At 43.2% G+C, this 15,259-nt stretch overlaps 1 protein-coding gene and 2 pseudogenes across 1 annotated transcript; 2 read left to right on the top strand and 1 right to left on the bottom strand.

Moving 5' to 3' along the window:
* Positions 1-1,291: 1,291 nt before the first annotated feature.
* Positions 1,292-1,983, bottom strand: LOC124524123 (40S ribosomal protein S8-like; annotated as a pseudogene).
* Positions 1,984-3,759: 1,776 nt separating this feature from the next.
* On the top strand, positions 3,760-4,701 carry LOC124524384 (olfactory receptor 7D4-like). Its single transcript, XM_047096625.1, has one exon. It carries the CDS (start codon positions 3,763-3,765, stop codon positions 4,699-4,701), a length of 939 nt encoding a protein of 312 aa, XP_046952581.1. The 5' UTR covers positions 3,760-3,762.
* Positions 4,702-7,589: 2,888 nt separating this feature from the next.
* Positions 7,590-14,163, top strand: LOC124522863 (zinc finger protein 639-like; annotated as a pseudogene).
* Positions 14,164-15,259: the final 1,096 nt, after the last annotated feature.

Genomic DNA, 15,259 nt, shown 5'->3' with positions numbered 1-15,259 from the left:
AAGTATATCTCTAGAAAGACAATGGAGAGCAAAAATAGTCATGACCTCTGACCCACAAATAAACATAAAACCACCAACATGAGAGGCACATTTAGGCATAGTATAGGATGCTCCACTTGTGCTCCTCACGTGCTCTGTCTGTCCTGAACCTCACTGTCTGCTCTCCTTCTCACTGGCCTCTCAAAAATGTTCCATTACTAAGCTCATCCAACCATGAGGAAAGTGCACATTCTGTTCTCTCCACCCCAAATGAGTGCCCTTTCCTTATTTCCCTTGATGAACAATTGCCCTTCCTTACTCTTGCAGTTCAAGAATACAATTTCAGAAAAGACTTTTCTATGCAACTCCCCAGACAAAATTGGTCCTCAATAATTGTTTCTCTCTTTAATTAATTGCACTCTCTAGACATTAGTAATAACAAGGACCTCTTTCAATCATGCATAAAGTAAACATTTACTGTTATGTTAACTTTGCCTTTTAAATTTTTTGCCTTTTAAGTTTTTTTTTTAATGTTTATTTATTTTTGAGAAAGAATGAGCAGGGGACGAGCACAGAGAGAGAGAGAGAGAGGGAGACAGAGAATCCAAAGCATGCTCTGTGCTGTCCGTGTAAAGCCCAATGTGGGTCTTGAACCCACCAACTGTGAGATCATGACCTGAGCCAAAGTCGGACACTCAACTAACTGACGGAGCCACCCAGGCACCCCTTTGCCTTTTAAGTTAAAAAAAAATTTTTTAATGTTTATTTATTTTTGAGAGAGAGAGGGAAAGAGAGAGAGAGAGAGAGAGAGAGAGAGAGAGAGAGAGAGAACATGAGCAGGGGAGGGGCAGAGAGAGAGAGAGACACACACACATACACACACACACACAGAATCTGAAACAGGCTCCAGGCTCTGAGCTGTCAGCACAGAGCCCGACCTGGGGCTGGAACCCACTAACCTGAGATCATGACCTCAGCAGAAGTGAGATGCTTAACCGACTGAGCCACCCATATATATACATATATATACACACATTTTTTAACTTCTATGAATATATAGAAGTTAATATATGAATATATATATATATATACACTTAAAAAATTTTTTTTATATTTATTTATTTCTGAGACAGAGACAGAGCATGAGCAGGGGAGGGACAGAGAGAGAGGGAGACACAGAATCAGAAGCAGGCTCCAGGCTCTGAGATGTCAGCACAGAGCCCGACGCGGAGCTCGACCTCACAAACCGTGAGATCATGACCTGAGCCCTAGTCGGTTGCTCAACTGACTGAGCCACCCAGGCACCCCATACTTTTTTTTTTTTTTTTTTTACAGGGCATAATAAACACCTTTATTACATGACCGAAGATAGGAAGGAGGAAGATTTATTTGCCTTTCCGGGCTTTGATTTTCCTCAGATAGAACTCTAGCTCCTCGCCCTCCAGCACATAGCCATCTGCTTGGCCATACTGGCCTGGTCTTGAAGCGATGCACGCAAGAAGCTTGCCCTGCTGGAACCGCTCCTCCAGAAGACTGCTAATTTGGCATTGTTTTTCCTTTCATCATATTTCTTCTGAATTTTCTTTGATCGTTTTTTGTTTAAAATCTCCTCCTCCTCGGGAGTCAGCTTGGCCCCCTTCTTGTGGCCCGGGGGCAGTGCATAGTGAGACCCGTACCACTGCCGGTACTGTGTGCTATCAATGAGCACGATACGTTTCTTCACCAAGGTCTTGGTGCGGACCAGTTCGTTGTTGGATGCATTGTAGACAACATCAATAATCTTTGTTTTGTGCGTACAACACTCAGAGCCCCAGGAGAAGTTGCCCACGTCCAGCCTCAAGACACCTTACTGCCTCCCCGAATTCGGACTGCAGGTATACGGCGGGGGCCAATCTTAGTGTCGGCAGCGGGGCGTCCCAGCTCCTACTTCCGCGTCTCGTGGTAGGGCTTTCTCTTGCCCCCGGTCTTGCGGTGCTTGTGCCAGTTGTCCCGAGAGATGCCCATAGCTCTCGGCGCTGGCTGTGAAAGGGTTAAAGATATTTTTTAATCTTTTAATTTTTTTTGAGAGAGAGGGAGAGAGAGCATGCATAAGCTGGGGGGGGGAGAGAGAGAGAGAGAGAGAGAGAGAGAGAGAGAGAATGAATCTCAAGCATGCTCCAGGCCCAGGGTGGCATAGAGCCCTATGTGGGGCTTGATCCTGCGACTGGGAGATCATGACCTAAGCCGAAACCAAGAGTCGGATGCTAAACTGACTGAGCCACCCAGGTGCCCCAATTTTTGCATATTTTTGATGAAATCTATTGATTATTTTTCTGCAATTAAAGTGCTAAGTTTTAATATAACACACCCCTGCTCTAGAGTGAGTGCACATGAGCACACGCTCCCATACAAGTTTCGTGTTTTGCTTTAATGTGTGTGTGCTTTTGTTTCACCTTTTTTTAAAATCTATGTAGTCCACCTGCTCTTCCCTGTTCTTGGATGAGTCCACTTGGCAGATGGTATTTGAAAGAGGGAGGCATAGGATCTTCATTAATTAGAAGTACTTGATGGTGTTCAAAAGAGCTACCAGGCCTGCTGTGTTTATAATGATCAGAGTTCCACCTCTGATGGCTCTCTCAGTTTAATATTGGTAAGCAATAGCCATATAAGACAGACAGACCATAGTGACGGTAAGGACAGAATCTCACATTTATCAAGTGTCCACAGAATGTCACAAGAATCACAGTAGAAACATTACGTGCATCATCTCATTTACTTCACTCACCAGGCTTATGGTGTAGGGAACACTTACCACTTCCATTGTAGGGGTGTACTATCTGCAGCTATGAGAGATTAACTTTCTCAGGGTCACACAGAGAGTAAGTTGGTAGACCAAATTTCTATTCCAGCAAGTCTGACTCAGATCCTATGTTCTAATCCACAGCTGTATGCTGTCTTTTGGGAGAGTTGTGTATCAAAAGTAAAAAGGAATAGGTTGATTTTAAAAAGCTATCATTTATTGACCAAAAACCTATCATTTATTTACTGCACACGAGCCTTTGAATCCTCAAAGAAGTTAATAGCCATAACCACATATTTAGAATGAAAAATAATAAGTTAATAATAATAATAATAGTTATGTCACATTGATATGAAGCATAAAATTAAGGCTATTTGACTTGAGAATACAAATTGAGTAACTAGTATACAGGTCTTTGAATAGTGGAGATTATCAAAGAAAGACATTCAATGTCTTCAGTTATTTTGAATGGTCATATCATAGAAGAAATTGGTTTATGTACATGGCTTCAAATAGAATTAGACTAGTGAATAGGAGATAAAAAGAGATGTCTGCTAAATTTTTAAAAGGATACCTAAGAACATTTAGATTGAAAATGAGCTACTATTTGACTGAGCGAATTTTACCTTTGGAAGAACTAATGGAGGGTGAAGGATGTCCACCTAAACGTGGTATTAGAAGGGCGCCTGGGTGGCTCAGTCGGTTACTGACTGAGTCGGCATTTGACTGACTGAGTAGGCTCAGGTCACAATCTCACAGTTCATGAGTTCAAGCTCTGCGTTGGGCTCTGTGTTGACAGCTCAGAGCCTGGAGCCTGCTTCGGATTCTGTGTCTCCCTCTCACTTTGCCCCTCCCCTGCTCATGCTCTCTTTCTCCTTCAAAAATAAATAAACATTAAAAAAATTTTAAAGATGGTATTATAAAGGTAATGACTGGCTGATATCCCAGTTGGCTAGGCACTAAATATTTCTTTTCACTCCTTCTCTAGGAGACACATCAGACACATGGAAGCAGGAAACCATACCAGAGTATCAGAATTCTTCCTCCGGGGCCTCTCAGATGACCCAGAACTGCAGCCCCTCCTCTTTGGCTTGTTTCTGTTCATGTACCTAGTCACTGTGCTAGGAAACCTGCTCATCATCCTGGCCATCCTCTCTGACTCCAACCTCCACACCCCCATGTACTTCTTCCTCTCTAACCTGTCCTCTGTTGACATCTGTTTCATTTCCACCACTGTCCCGAAGATGCTGGTAAACATCCAGGCACAGAGCAAAGACATCTCCTACCCTGGATGCCTCACTCAGCTGTATTTTTTTATGATTTTTGCTGGAATGGATGGTTTCCTCCTGACCGTGATGGCCTATGACCGGTTTGTGGCCATCTGCCACCCCCTGCACTACACAGTCATTATGAACCCACGACTCTGTGGCCTGCTGGTTCTGGTGTGTTGGCTCATCATTTTCTGGGTCTCCCTGATTAATGTCCTACTGGTGAGGCGGCTGACCTTCTGTACAGGTACGGAAATTCCACATTTCTTCTGTGAAATGGTTCAGATTCTCCAGGTAGCCTGCTCTGACACTCGTATCAATAATATCTTCTTGTATGTGTCGACTGCCATACTGGGTATGTTTCCTCTGACTGGGATCTTCTTTTCCTACTCTCTGATCGTCTCCTCTTTAATGAGAATGTCCTCTGCAGCAGGAAAATATAAAGCATTTTCAACCTGTGGCTCACATCTCTCTGTGGTCTCCTTGTACTATGGGGCAAGCTTGGGGCTCTATCTCAGTCCTGCTGGGATCCATTCTTCCCAGCGAATCCCAATTGCCTCAGTGATGTACACTGTGGTCACCCCCATGCTGAACCCCTTCATCTACAGCCTCAGGAACAAGGATGTGAAGGGGGCCCTGAGAAGACTCCATAGTCATGGAGCCCTTTGTCCATGATGGGCCACTGGCCTCAGAACCAAGTAGACATTGTGAGCTCCAAAAGGCAAATAATTGTGCATATAAATCTCTTGGTTTTCTTCCTCCCCTAAAAGACATGTCTCACTTCTTCTATTTTCAAAATCCCCATGACTTTGCCTTCATTTGGTTTTGGTTTTGTATTAGTTTCTCCTCAATGATCTCTTCAGTAATTCCTTTTTTCGTTTGTCTTCCCTGTTTGCAGCCCATAACATTCTATCTTTGGTTAACTTTCCTACAGTCATTCCTGAGATTTTTAATACTTGATGTGAAGCACTTATAGCAAGTGCCTGCATGGTTTCCTCCCAAAACTGTCTTCTCAAATGCTAACATCCTTCACCTTAATTTGGTTGTAAGTTTGTTTCTCCCTGGGGGAAACAGAATGGAAACCATACAATAGTCATAACCAAAGTGCTTGCCATATCAAGACTGTGCTTGTTGATCTACATCTGTAAATTTATGTATTTGACATTTACTTAAGATATTTTCCCTCTTTTTCAAAAAGATTGAGATTGGGATGGATCCCAACATGGAAACCTGAATATGATCCCATGCTCCTAAGTTTGCTATCTTAGTGTTCCTGAAAACACTGATGTGGATTTTCAACTTTAAGAGTAGGGATCTTGATTTGAAACCTCATTTGTTCAGGTTTGTAGGCAACATATTGCATAGGATATCACTGAGATATTGCCTCATATTTGTCTTTCTTCTGCCTTCTTTCCTTCCTTTCTTCTTGTTCTCTGCCCATTTCATGTTCTATTGGACCTTTATTTCCCCATTACTGTGGTTTTAAGATATGCCCCCAAGATCCTAAGACATGTAATAATGATTACAATAGACTAAGACTATTTTGGGGGGAGAGTATTCATAGTAGGTATTATCAGGAGTTGTAGTTACACACTTGTGAATTGTATTCAGAACTCACTTCACTTGTTAAAAAGAATTTTGATAGAAATGAGTCTGCAGTGAAGAATGGAGTAGTAGAAGATACCAGCATTTCTCCTTCATTCCCCGGGATCCTTTTACTTTCTCCGCCGCATAACAATGTTATGACTGCCAACGTTCAGCAACAGGTGCATGGGGGTAGAAGTAACAGGGAAGTATGCCCCAGCATGGACAGATCTTCATGGAGAGGTGTGAGGCATACCATCTTCTTTACTCCTTAGCTGTGATAATTCTCATATTTCCATTTTATGCCAATTTCCAGTATTTTCCCACAGGATGAAAACTCTGCTCACTTGTTGTGGGAGCTGACTTACGGTATGCTTTACTGGATATATTTTGTTCCCTATATCACTTCTCCTGTCTCTAACCCATGTCCTTGTTCCTTACTTCTCCCAGTAAAGCACTTGCACATGAATCATTGGCTCAGTGTCTGTTTCTGAGGACCCCTAATGAAGTCAGGTGGTGAAGACTGTGAAGGGAATTAAAACAATATCATAGTTGGAATTTTTGGTTTTGGGACAAAACCAAACTGAACAAAAAACAAGTATTGGAGATATATCTATATCTATATCGATATCGATATAGATATATATACATACATATATAGTTAGATCTTGAAATTACTGAAAAAAATAATAATTTTTCAATAATATTGGGGTGGCTTCAATTCACTTTGATTCCATTAAGTTTCTAGCAGTGTGTAATTATTGTCTAATTTGTAATTTGTCCCTACAAATTGAGGAGGGGACCAAAGAGGTAAACATGATTGTAATACGGAGTGGTGAGCATAAAAATGTTGGTGTATAAAAGAATCTATTGAAAAGAAAGGTAAAAAGTTTTCAAGTCATCTTGAGCAATTCCAGAGAAAATATTTAAAAATTTATTTCATGAGGGGTGCCTGGGTGGCTCAGTAGGTTAAGCGTCCAACTTTGGCAAAAGTCATGATCTCATGGCTCATGAGTTCAAGTCCCACATTAGGCTCTGTGCTGAACATCTTGGGGCCTGGAGTCTGCTTTGGATTCTCTCTCTCTCTCTCTCCCCCCCCCCCCACCTTGTGCTCTGTCTCTCAAAAAATGAATAAATGTTAAAAATTTTTTTTAAATTTATTTAATGAAATTGAGGTATAATTTGCATACCATTAAATTCACCCATTCAAAATGTAAATTCAACAATTTTAGTAAACAGAGAGTTATGCAACCATCACCACAATGCAGTTTTAGAACATTTCTAACACTCCAAAATGTTCCCTTGTCTCCATTTGCAGTTAATGTCCACTCCCACCTAGTCCTAGGCAATGCCTTATCTGCTTCCTGTCTCTATAAATTGGCCTTTTCTAGATATTTTATGTAAATGGAATCATATAATATGTGGTCTTTTGATTCTGGCTTCTTTCACTTAGCGTAACGATTTTTGAGGGTTATCTATGTAGAAAACACATATCAGCATTTTGTTTCTTATGTTTGCAGAATAATACTCACATGTATAAATAAATGTAGCCCTATTTATCCAGAGTTGGTAGACAATTGGATATTCCAGTTTGGGGTTATGATGGGTGAACTTTTGCATGTGTGTCTCTGTGTTGACACGTGTTTTCATTTCTTTGGGGTAGACAACTCATGGTGTAATTACTGAGTCACACGGTAAATTTGCATTTCATTTGTAAGAATGAATGAATTTGTAAGAAAGAATGCTAAACTGCTTTTTCAAAGTGGCTTCGCTACTTTGCATTCCCCCAAGAAATGAGTGATGATCAACATTTTCCACATCATCACCAACACTTGGGATTCACCAAAAACTTCTTGTGGGAGAATACACTGAGCACTGAGCACCAAATGATCACTAGAAGCTTAACTGGAGAATGGGTTGGGTAGGAAGTAGAGAGGAGGGTGGGAACTAGAGGAGAAAGGAACCACATACACATTAACATGGAGAAATTCAAGACCGAGGCGTTTCAGGAGGGTATATGGAACTGATGACTGAGTTATTGGAAATAAGTCTAGATATGTAGACGGAGGACAGACTATTGAGAGTCTACTTTGATATATTAAGGATTTGAAAGCAATGGAGCACTGGCACCATGCGTAAACACAGGTGTAGCATGAGGACCTTAGGATTACTCTGAGTGGGAGAAAGTGGAGGCAGAGGGGACAGTTAGGAGATGGTTGAAGTGGTCGAAGGGAGAGATGATGAATGATGAGGCTGTGACCTAGCCAGTGGCAATAAAACGGGCAGATTTTGGAAGAGAGGTGTATTAATTTCCTTTTGAAGCTGTAACATGTTGCCATTAAGCTGAGTGGCTTAAAATGACACACATTTATTATTTTATATTTCTGGAGGTCAGAAGTCTAAAATGCATCAGCAGGGCTGCTTTCTCTCTGGAGGTGCTTGAGAAAGTTTGTTCCCTTGCCTTTTCTAAATTCTAGAGACCGCCCCCCCCCATTTGTGGGAGTTTCAGCAAAATCCCAGAAGAGTCTGAGAATGCAAAGGGGCATTTTGAAAAAGTAGACCTGTGCCCGGGTGGTCAGCTCACTGACCGTGGTCCCAGGTACACACCTGGAAACAGCCATAACCCCATGTGGACTTGGCTACAGCCCCATTTGGCCATGGCACCAGCAAAATCCCTCAGGCCCTGGAAGGAGACACATCCACCCATGCCTCAGGTAACAGGCCTGCTGACCTCACTCTGAGAGGCAGACCTTGAACAGCCAGCCTATGACCCAGCTCTAGTCTCTCTCAGCTGTGGTCTTCCCATAGGGGAATCCAGAAGGATTGGTGTCCATCTGTGTCCCTGTAGATTTTGAAGCAGCCCACAACCCAGGTCCAGACTCTGAGACATGATGTAGGAAGAATCATGCCCACAGAGGGACCGAGGGGGAGCCCCATCCATCAGTGCCCACTGAAGCAGGCCTACAGGACTCGGTCATGGATGTGGAACCTAAGGCAGCTCTATGACATGGTTGCAGCTCCTCTGAGCTGCGTTGTGGAGCTATTCACACACGGCTAGTGAGAGAGCCATACCTTTCCACACAACTGGGAAAATAGCCAAGCTAATGAGGGACCATAAGGCAAGCTGAGGGTCAAGCACAAGCTAGCACAACACCCCCCCCCCCCACCAAACCCTGCCCTCCCCCCATCCCGAGGTGGGATGTGTGTGATATTCCACAGGCACTCCTGGCTGCCCAAGGACAAAGGAAAGGAAAGAAAACAAATGGTTAACTGATACAGATCACAAACAGGACAGGAATCTCCATTAGTTTACAAATGTCTTAGTAAGTTACAAGAAAAAGGCAATCTTATCAATAGCCTAATCTCCAGAAACCTGTGTACTCAGTTTCCTAGAGCCCTGATATCACCCTCCCCTCCAAAGTGATAGGGGAACAAAGGCAAGAAGGAGATGACAGGTAAAATTAAATTTCTTTATAACCAGCAGCCCAGTAACAAATGCTTGAGGCAAATACAGAGTATAACAGTTCTCCAGCAACTTCCTACTGTCTTAATGTTAATGCATTACTAGAGGGAAAACAACCTTAGCTTGACAACAGCAAGACCCCTGGCATCTTGTGAGTCCTCTTTAACACGTAAAAGTCCTTCAGGAGGCCCTCCTTTTGCCTTTACCTCCCCCAACTCCACAGTGTATAACCTGCCACTCTTCACAACCCCAGTGCAGCTCTTTCTGCCTATGGATCCTGTCCCTGTGCTTTAATAAAACCACTTTTTTTTTGCACCAAGATGTCTCAAAAATTCTTTCTTGGAAATAGGCTCTGGACCCCCCCACCACTCCAAAACCCCACCACTGCCACCTGTGGACCCTGAAGACCCTGTGCCAGCCCTGACCAAGGTCCTGGAGGCAGTCCTGTCTTCCCAGGACCCAGATAAGGTCCTTTTCCCTATTAATAGGATTTCCAACCACAGGCCCTTCTACAGATCCAGGAGCTGTGGTATCACGTGGCTCCAACCCCACTCAACTATGATCCCAGAGGCAAGGCCACCATCCCTGAAACCCAGCAGAAGATCTTTATCTAGTGAAAGAAGCCTCTAAATTAGATGGAAAGAAGTGTTTGCTCCTTCAAACGCACAGACCCTAATACTAATCCCACCTGTCTGCATACACTACCAGCTGACCTGTGAAGAAGGCCAAGCTGAACACCTACTGCATAACATACAACAAATATTACCTAACATTATATATTTACCATGACATATTAAAACATATAAAGCTACCATAATCAAGAGTGCAAAATATATTAATATATTACTAGTACACAAGAGTTCTCGAAACCAATGTGTCCGACTTCTGGCTCAGGTCATGATCGCACAGTTTGTGAGTTCGAGCCTCGCGTTGGACTCCATACTGACAGCTAGAGCCTGGAGCCTGGAGCCTGCTTCAGATTCTCTCTCTCTCTCTCTCTCTCTCTCTCTCTCTCTCTCTCTGCCCCTCCCCCATTCATGCTCTGTCTTTCTCTCTCTAAAATAAATAAACATTAAAAAAATTATAATAATTGTTTTTTAAATAAGGATGGAATTCCAGGGGCGCCTGGGTGGCTCAGTCGGTTGAGCGTCCGACTTCGGCTCAGGTCATGATCTCCCGGTCCGTGAGTTCGAGCCCCGTGTCGGGCTCTGTGCTGACAGCTCAGAGCCTGGAACCTGCTTCTGATTCTGTGTCTCCCTCTCTCTCTGCTCCTTCCCTGCTCATGCTCTGTCTCTCTCTCTCTCTCCTTCAAAAATAAATAAAAACATTAAAAAAAAAATTTAAAAAAAAGGATGGAATTCCAATTCAGTATGCCAAACGGTTTATCAATAAGTCGTCCTAAAACAATTAGCCATGTTCTCTGGAGGAAAAAAATGTGACTGGATCCACTATCACACACTACATGTCAAAATAAATTCCATTCAGATTAGAGATTTAAATGCCGTTAAATATGTTTAAGAAGAAAATTATAAAATCTGAATAAAATCTACCGTTTGAAGAGACTTTTTAAATCCAAGCAGGAAATGCAGATAGTCTTATAAAAACTGCAGAATTGCAGATGGATTCAATGGAATTTTTTCTGGCCATTGTTTTGGTGTCTGTTCCATGAGACAACCAAACTTATTTTGACACCAAAAATGATGATTCTCATAGAGGGACATCAAATGACTTCCTAAAATTTACAGATGGAATCAAGGCCAGAAAGAAAAACCATTACTACCTGGCTCCCAGTCCTCTACTTAGAATTCTAGACCACACTGCCTTTCCCACAAAAAAAATCTGCTGATACTGTAATTTGTGAAGAGTGTGTGACTCACCTTGTTGTAGGTCGTGTTAGGATGTCCCTGGAAGGGGACCCTCTCGCCAGCGCGAGGGAAGAAACTGAAGGGCAACCAATCACCGAGCGCCAGCACAACCCAACGGAAAGCCCCAGCAGCTCGCCAGAACGAACTGAAGGTCAACCAATTACCGAGCAACAGCACAACCTGGCGCGAAAGAAAGACCCACCCGAACCTAAACCCGGAACTGCTGCAGCTTAAAAACCCTATCCCACCATACCCGGGGGCGACTTCCCTGACTCCTCTCACTCCTCGAGTCACGGAACCTCGCCCGGAACCTTAGTTCCCAATAAAGCCTTAAACTGCAAAAATTTTTTTTGACTCTAACTCCTATCTTTACCCCGCCCAACGCCTGACACTAACAGGTCGTGATCACTTATGAACTTCGGACAGCAAAAACAGGATCAAAACAAGTTTATTACGGCCGGGCCAGACAGGGAAATACAACAGGTCCCAAAAGTCTGGCCCCGAACAAGCTTTGGGAATGCCTCATAAAGGCTGTATCGACCACTCGGGTTGCAAAGGGTGGCAGTTTGAAAGGGCGGGCACCAATCACACAGTGTTGTAGGTCTTTAAAATATGAGGCGGGCACCAATCCCACAGTCCTGAAGAATTTTAAAATATAACTTGTTGACTCTAGCTAGTTGAATGCTGAATCATGTTGTTTACAATATTAGTCTTCTATCTAGTTCGAACAGAAAGCGGTGCCTGAGAATGGGGAAGGGTGATTACGCCAAGCAGGTTTACAGAAGCTCAAACAAGCAGTTAAGAGGGAGTTTTATCTCTTAGTAACTCAGCAAATGTGGTTTTAAGCAGAACTAATATTTTGGGAACAGGAGAAACGCTTCTATGAAAGCCCAAAACAAACACTGGTTCAGCATCTCACACTCTGTGGTCCTTCTAAGCTTACATAGGTCATAGTTTACTCTTGGGCTACAGGAGGCTAGCTATGTTTGCCCTTTACAACCTGAATCAGTCAACCAACAAACTCAAGAGCAGAGTCCTATAGAAATTCACACTGCTGAAGATGTTCCAATTGCTGAAGTGCGTGCAATTTCTGAAGATTATGATATAGAGACAGAAAACAATTTCTTGATAGTCTCCACAACCAAACTGAAGGGGAGACTCCAGCTAAGCTTTCCAAAATTCTTGGCAAGAGCCAAGCTTTGAATGTGATGGCCCAGCAGAAGTAGCCTTTACTGAGAGCTAATAGCAGTGGCATCTAGAAATGTGAACTTTGTGAGTTCAATAGTAATGAGGGACCATAAGGCAAGCTGAGGGCAAAGTACAGGCTAACAGCACCTTCCCCGCCCCCCCCCCCCCACCACGTGGGATATGTGTGATGGTCCTCAGACACTCCTGGCTGCCTAAGAGCAAAGGAAAAAGACAGAAAACAAATGGTTAAACTGACAGGGGTCTCCTTCAGTTTACAGATAACTTAGTAAACTGCAAGAAAAAGGCAATCTTATCCATAGCCTAATCTCCAGAAACCTATAGACTCTGTTTCCTGGAGCCCTAATATCACCCTCATCAAGATGTAAGGGGGATTTAAGTGCTTGCCATGGTGATGTGGGAAACTAAGGCAAATGAAAAATCAAATTCCCGGGGCACCTGGGTGGCTCAGTCGGTTGAGCATCTGACTTCGGCTCAGGTCATGATCTTGCAGTTCGTGAGTTTGAGCCCCGCGTCAGGCTCTGTGCTGACAGCTCAGAGCCTGGAGCCTGCTTCGGATTCTGTGTCTCCCTCTCTCTACCCCTTCCCCACTCATGCTCTGTCTCTCAAAGATGAATAAACGTTAAAAAAAATTAAAAAAAAAATTAAATTCCCTTATGGCCAACAGCCCACTGACAAGTCCTTGAAACCGGCAGAGTGACCTCCCTCTAGGAGCTCAGCTGCCTTGATGATGACACTTTGCTAGGGGCAAAGGGTATCTTGGCTTAACATTATCCTGTCTGCCCCGCCCCAACCAGGATCCTGTGAGTCTCTTTAAACACATAAAAATTCCTTTGCAAACCTCCTTTTTCTTTAACCCCCGAGTATATATTGGCAATTATACTCCAAGCATATGGCCCCTGATATACATCTGAAGGCTCTCATGGCTGAGGTTTTACTAACAGTCATAAATGATGTTTTCCTAACAACAGCCAGCCCCTCAAGATCCTGGAAACCTTGCTTCCAAAATACCTTAGAGACTTTCTCTATCCCTGACCCCCTCCCAACCTGAGGATATATAATGAGTTACCCATCACGACCCCAGTACAGCTCTTCATGCCCATGGGTCTTGTGCCTGTGCATTAATAAAATCACCGTTTTGCACCAAAGACATCTTCCAGAAGTCTTTCTTGACTGTCGGCTCCGAACCCCACCATTACTCCCAAAACCCTATCAGCAAATATTTTTCTTATTTAAATCAGCATATGATCCTGAAGCATAAGCGTACTGATTCAGATGTGTGTCAAGCACGCAAGGACAGTTTCTCTACCAACGTGCTTCTGATCGAACACGCAAACTGCGTGAAGACGATCCCTACATTTATAGATATTGTGACTATAAAACAGTGATTTTTGAGAACCTCAGCCAGCACACTGCAGACACCCATTTTATTGACCACCTTTATTGGTGTGAGCTGCACAATGTACAGTTCTCCTCATGCAGTGACCTCGACCTACATTTCCGGGAGCACAGCTGTGATGAATGGTACTTGTGTCAGTTTCGTGAGCATGAAACAGTCAATTCAGAAGACTTCCACACCCATGTGGTAAGTGGACATAACTAAAGAGTTAATCATAAATATAACTACGGAGAAGATGGACAGCGACAGCCTCTTCAGCAAAATTACCTCTGACAAATGTAAAAACTTCTTTGTATGTCAAGTATGTGGTTTTCGGAGGAGACTTCTTGCAAATGTTAACAGGTGTTGCTACAGAGATACTTAAATTTCTCCTCATGCTTGTGATGACTGGGAAAGGCTTTTCAAGGGTGCTAGAATATTGCAAACAGTTGAATTCACCTTTATCTGAAGGGGTTACTTTATGTCAATATGGTGAATATTCGACAAGACAAACTGAAGAACTTAATATTCATCTAGATTTCAAGCACTAAGCTGACTTACCTTATAAATGTAGTGACTGCTTCATGGGGTTTAGGAAGTGAGAATTAAGAAGTCACCTTCAAGTCCATGAGACAACTTGATTACTTTCTTTAACTTCCATAATGTTAATGTAAAATAATAAATTTGAGTTTTATGGGGATGTTTAAAAAAACAAATGTTTGTACAGTAAAAGATGAAACATTAGGGGTGCCTGGGTGGCTCAGTTGGATAAGCATCTGACTCGATTTTGGCTCAGGTCATGATCACACGGTCCTGAGATCAAGCCCCTCATTTGGGCTCCAAACTGGACATGGAGCCTGCTTAAGATGATCTCTCTCTCCCTCTGACCCTCCTCCGCTCTCTCTCTCTCTCTCTCTCTCTCAAATAAAAGATGAAACTTTAACATAGCAACCGAGATGACCAGTTCTATAGATACATAAAACACATTTGATGATGCACATGAAAACGATGTTGCTCTTTTTATTGAAGAATAATTGACATACAATACTGGATTAGTTGCAGGCATACACATAACACTTTGATATACATACACATCATGAAAGGGTCACCACAGTAAGTGTAGTTAGCATCTGTCAACATACAAAGGTGTTACAGTGTTACATTGACAATATTCCAAATATGGGTACGCTATATCTCGTCTTCATTATTTTACTTATAACTCAGACTGTATCTCTTAATCCCCTTCACCCATTTCCTCCATTCCCTCCCATTCCCCTCCACTAAGTCTTGAATAGATGTGACACTCAGTCCTGCACAAAGGCCATCCAATGAAAACCACAGCAAACGTGATTAGGGGAGCAACTTTATAACCATGCCTGAAGAGAAGAATGCCTGGTATCGGTGCGATCTCACAAAAACAGATATGCATATTTGACACAGAAAAAGGAAAGATTTACAGGAACTGTCATAACAATGAAAGCAAGGCATCAACATCTAGACTTTAACGTCGTGTCCAACGTAAATGACAATGAGGAAATCAAGGCCTAGAGACGGGATGGACTGAATGCGGTAGACAGACTATGTGATGGACTGTCGGGCTTAAAGATAAGGGACGTGCAGGGAGGCCGGCAGGAAACCATTTACTGCACAGGCTGTGGGGTGAACCCATTGGCGCCCTGCGGGGAACTGGCCTCGCCCCCCGCCCACCCCCGCCCCCGCCCCCGCCCGTAGCCGCGC

This window comes from Lynx rufus, unplaced genomic scaffold (genome assembly GCF_022079265.1).
Source record: "Lynx rufus isolate CCGP_SWC_20201006 ecotype Redwood Valley unplaced genomic scaffold, mLynRuf1.p SCAF_4, whole genome shotgun sequence".
Lineage (NCBI taxonomy): Eukaryota > Metazoa > Chordata > Mammalia > Carnivora > Felidae > Lynx > Lynx rufus.
The sequence above is the reverse complement of the archived record's forward strand: the minus strand, read 5'-3'. Positions and strand labels throughout refer to the sequence as shown.

Bases quoted from the DNA above. Each gene is read 5' to 3' on its own strand.
- LOC124524384 (XM_047096625.1), top strand. From the start codon at position 3,763: ATGGAAGCAGGAAACCATACCAGAGTATCAGAATTCTTCCTCCGGGGC.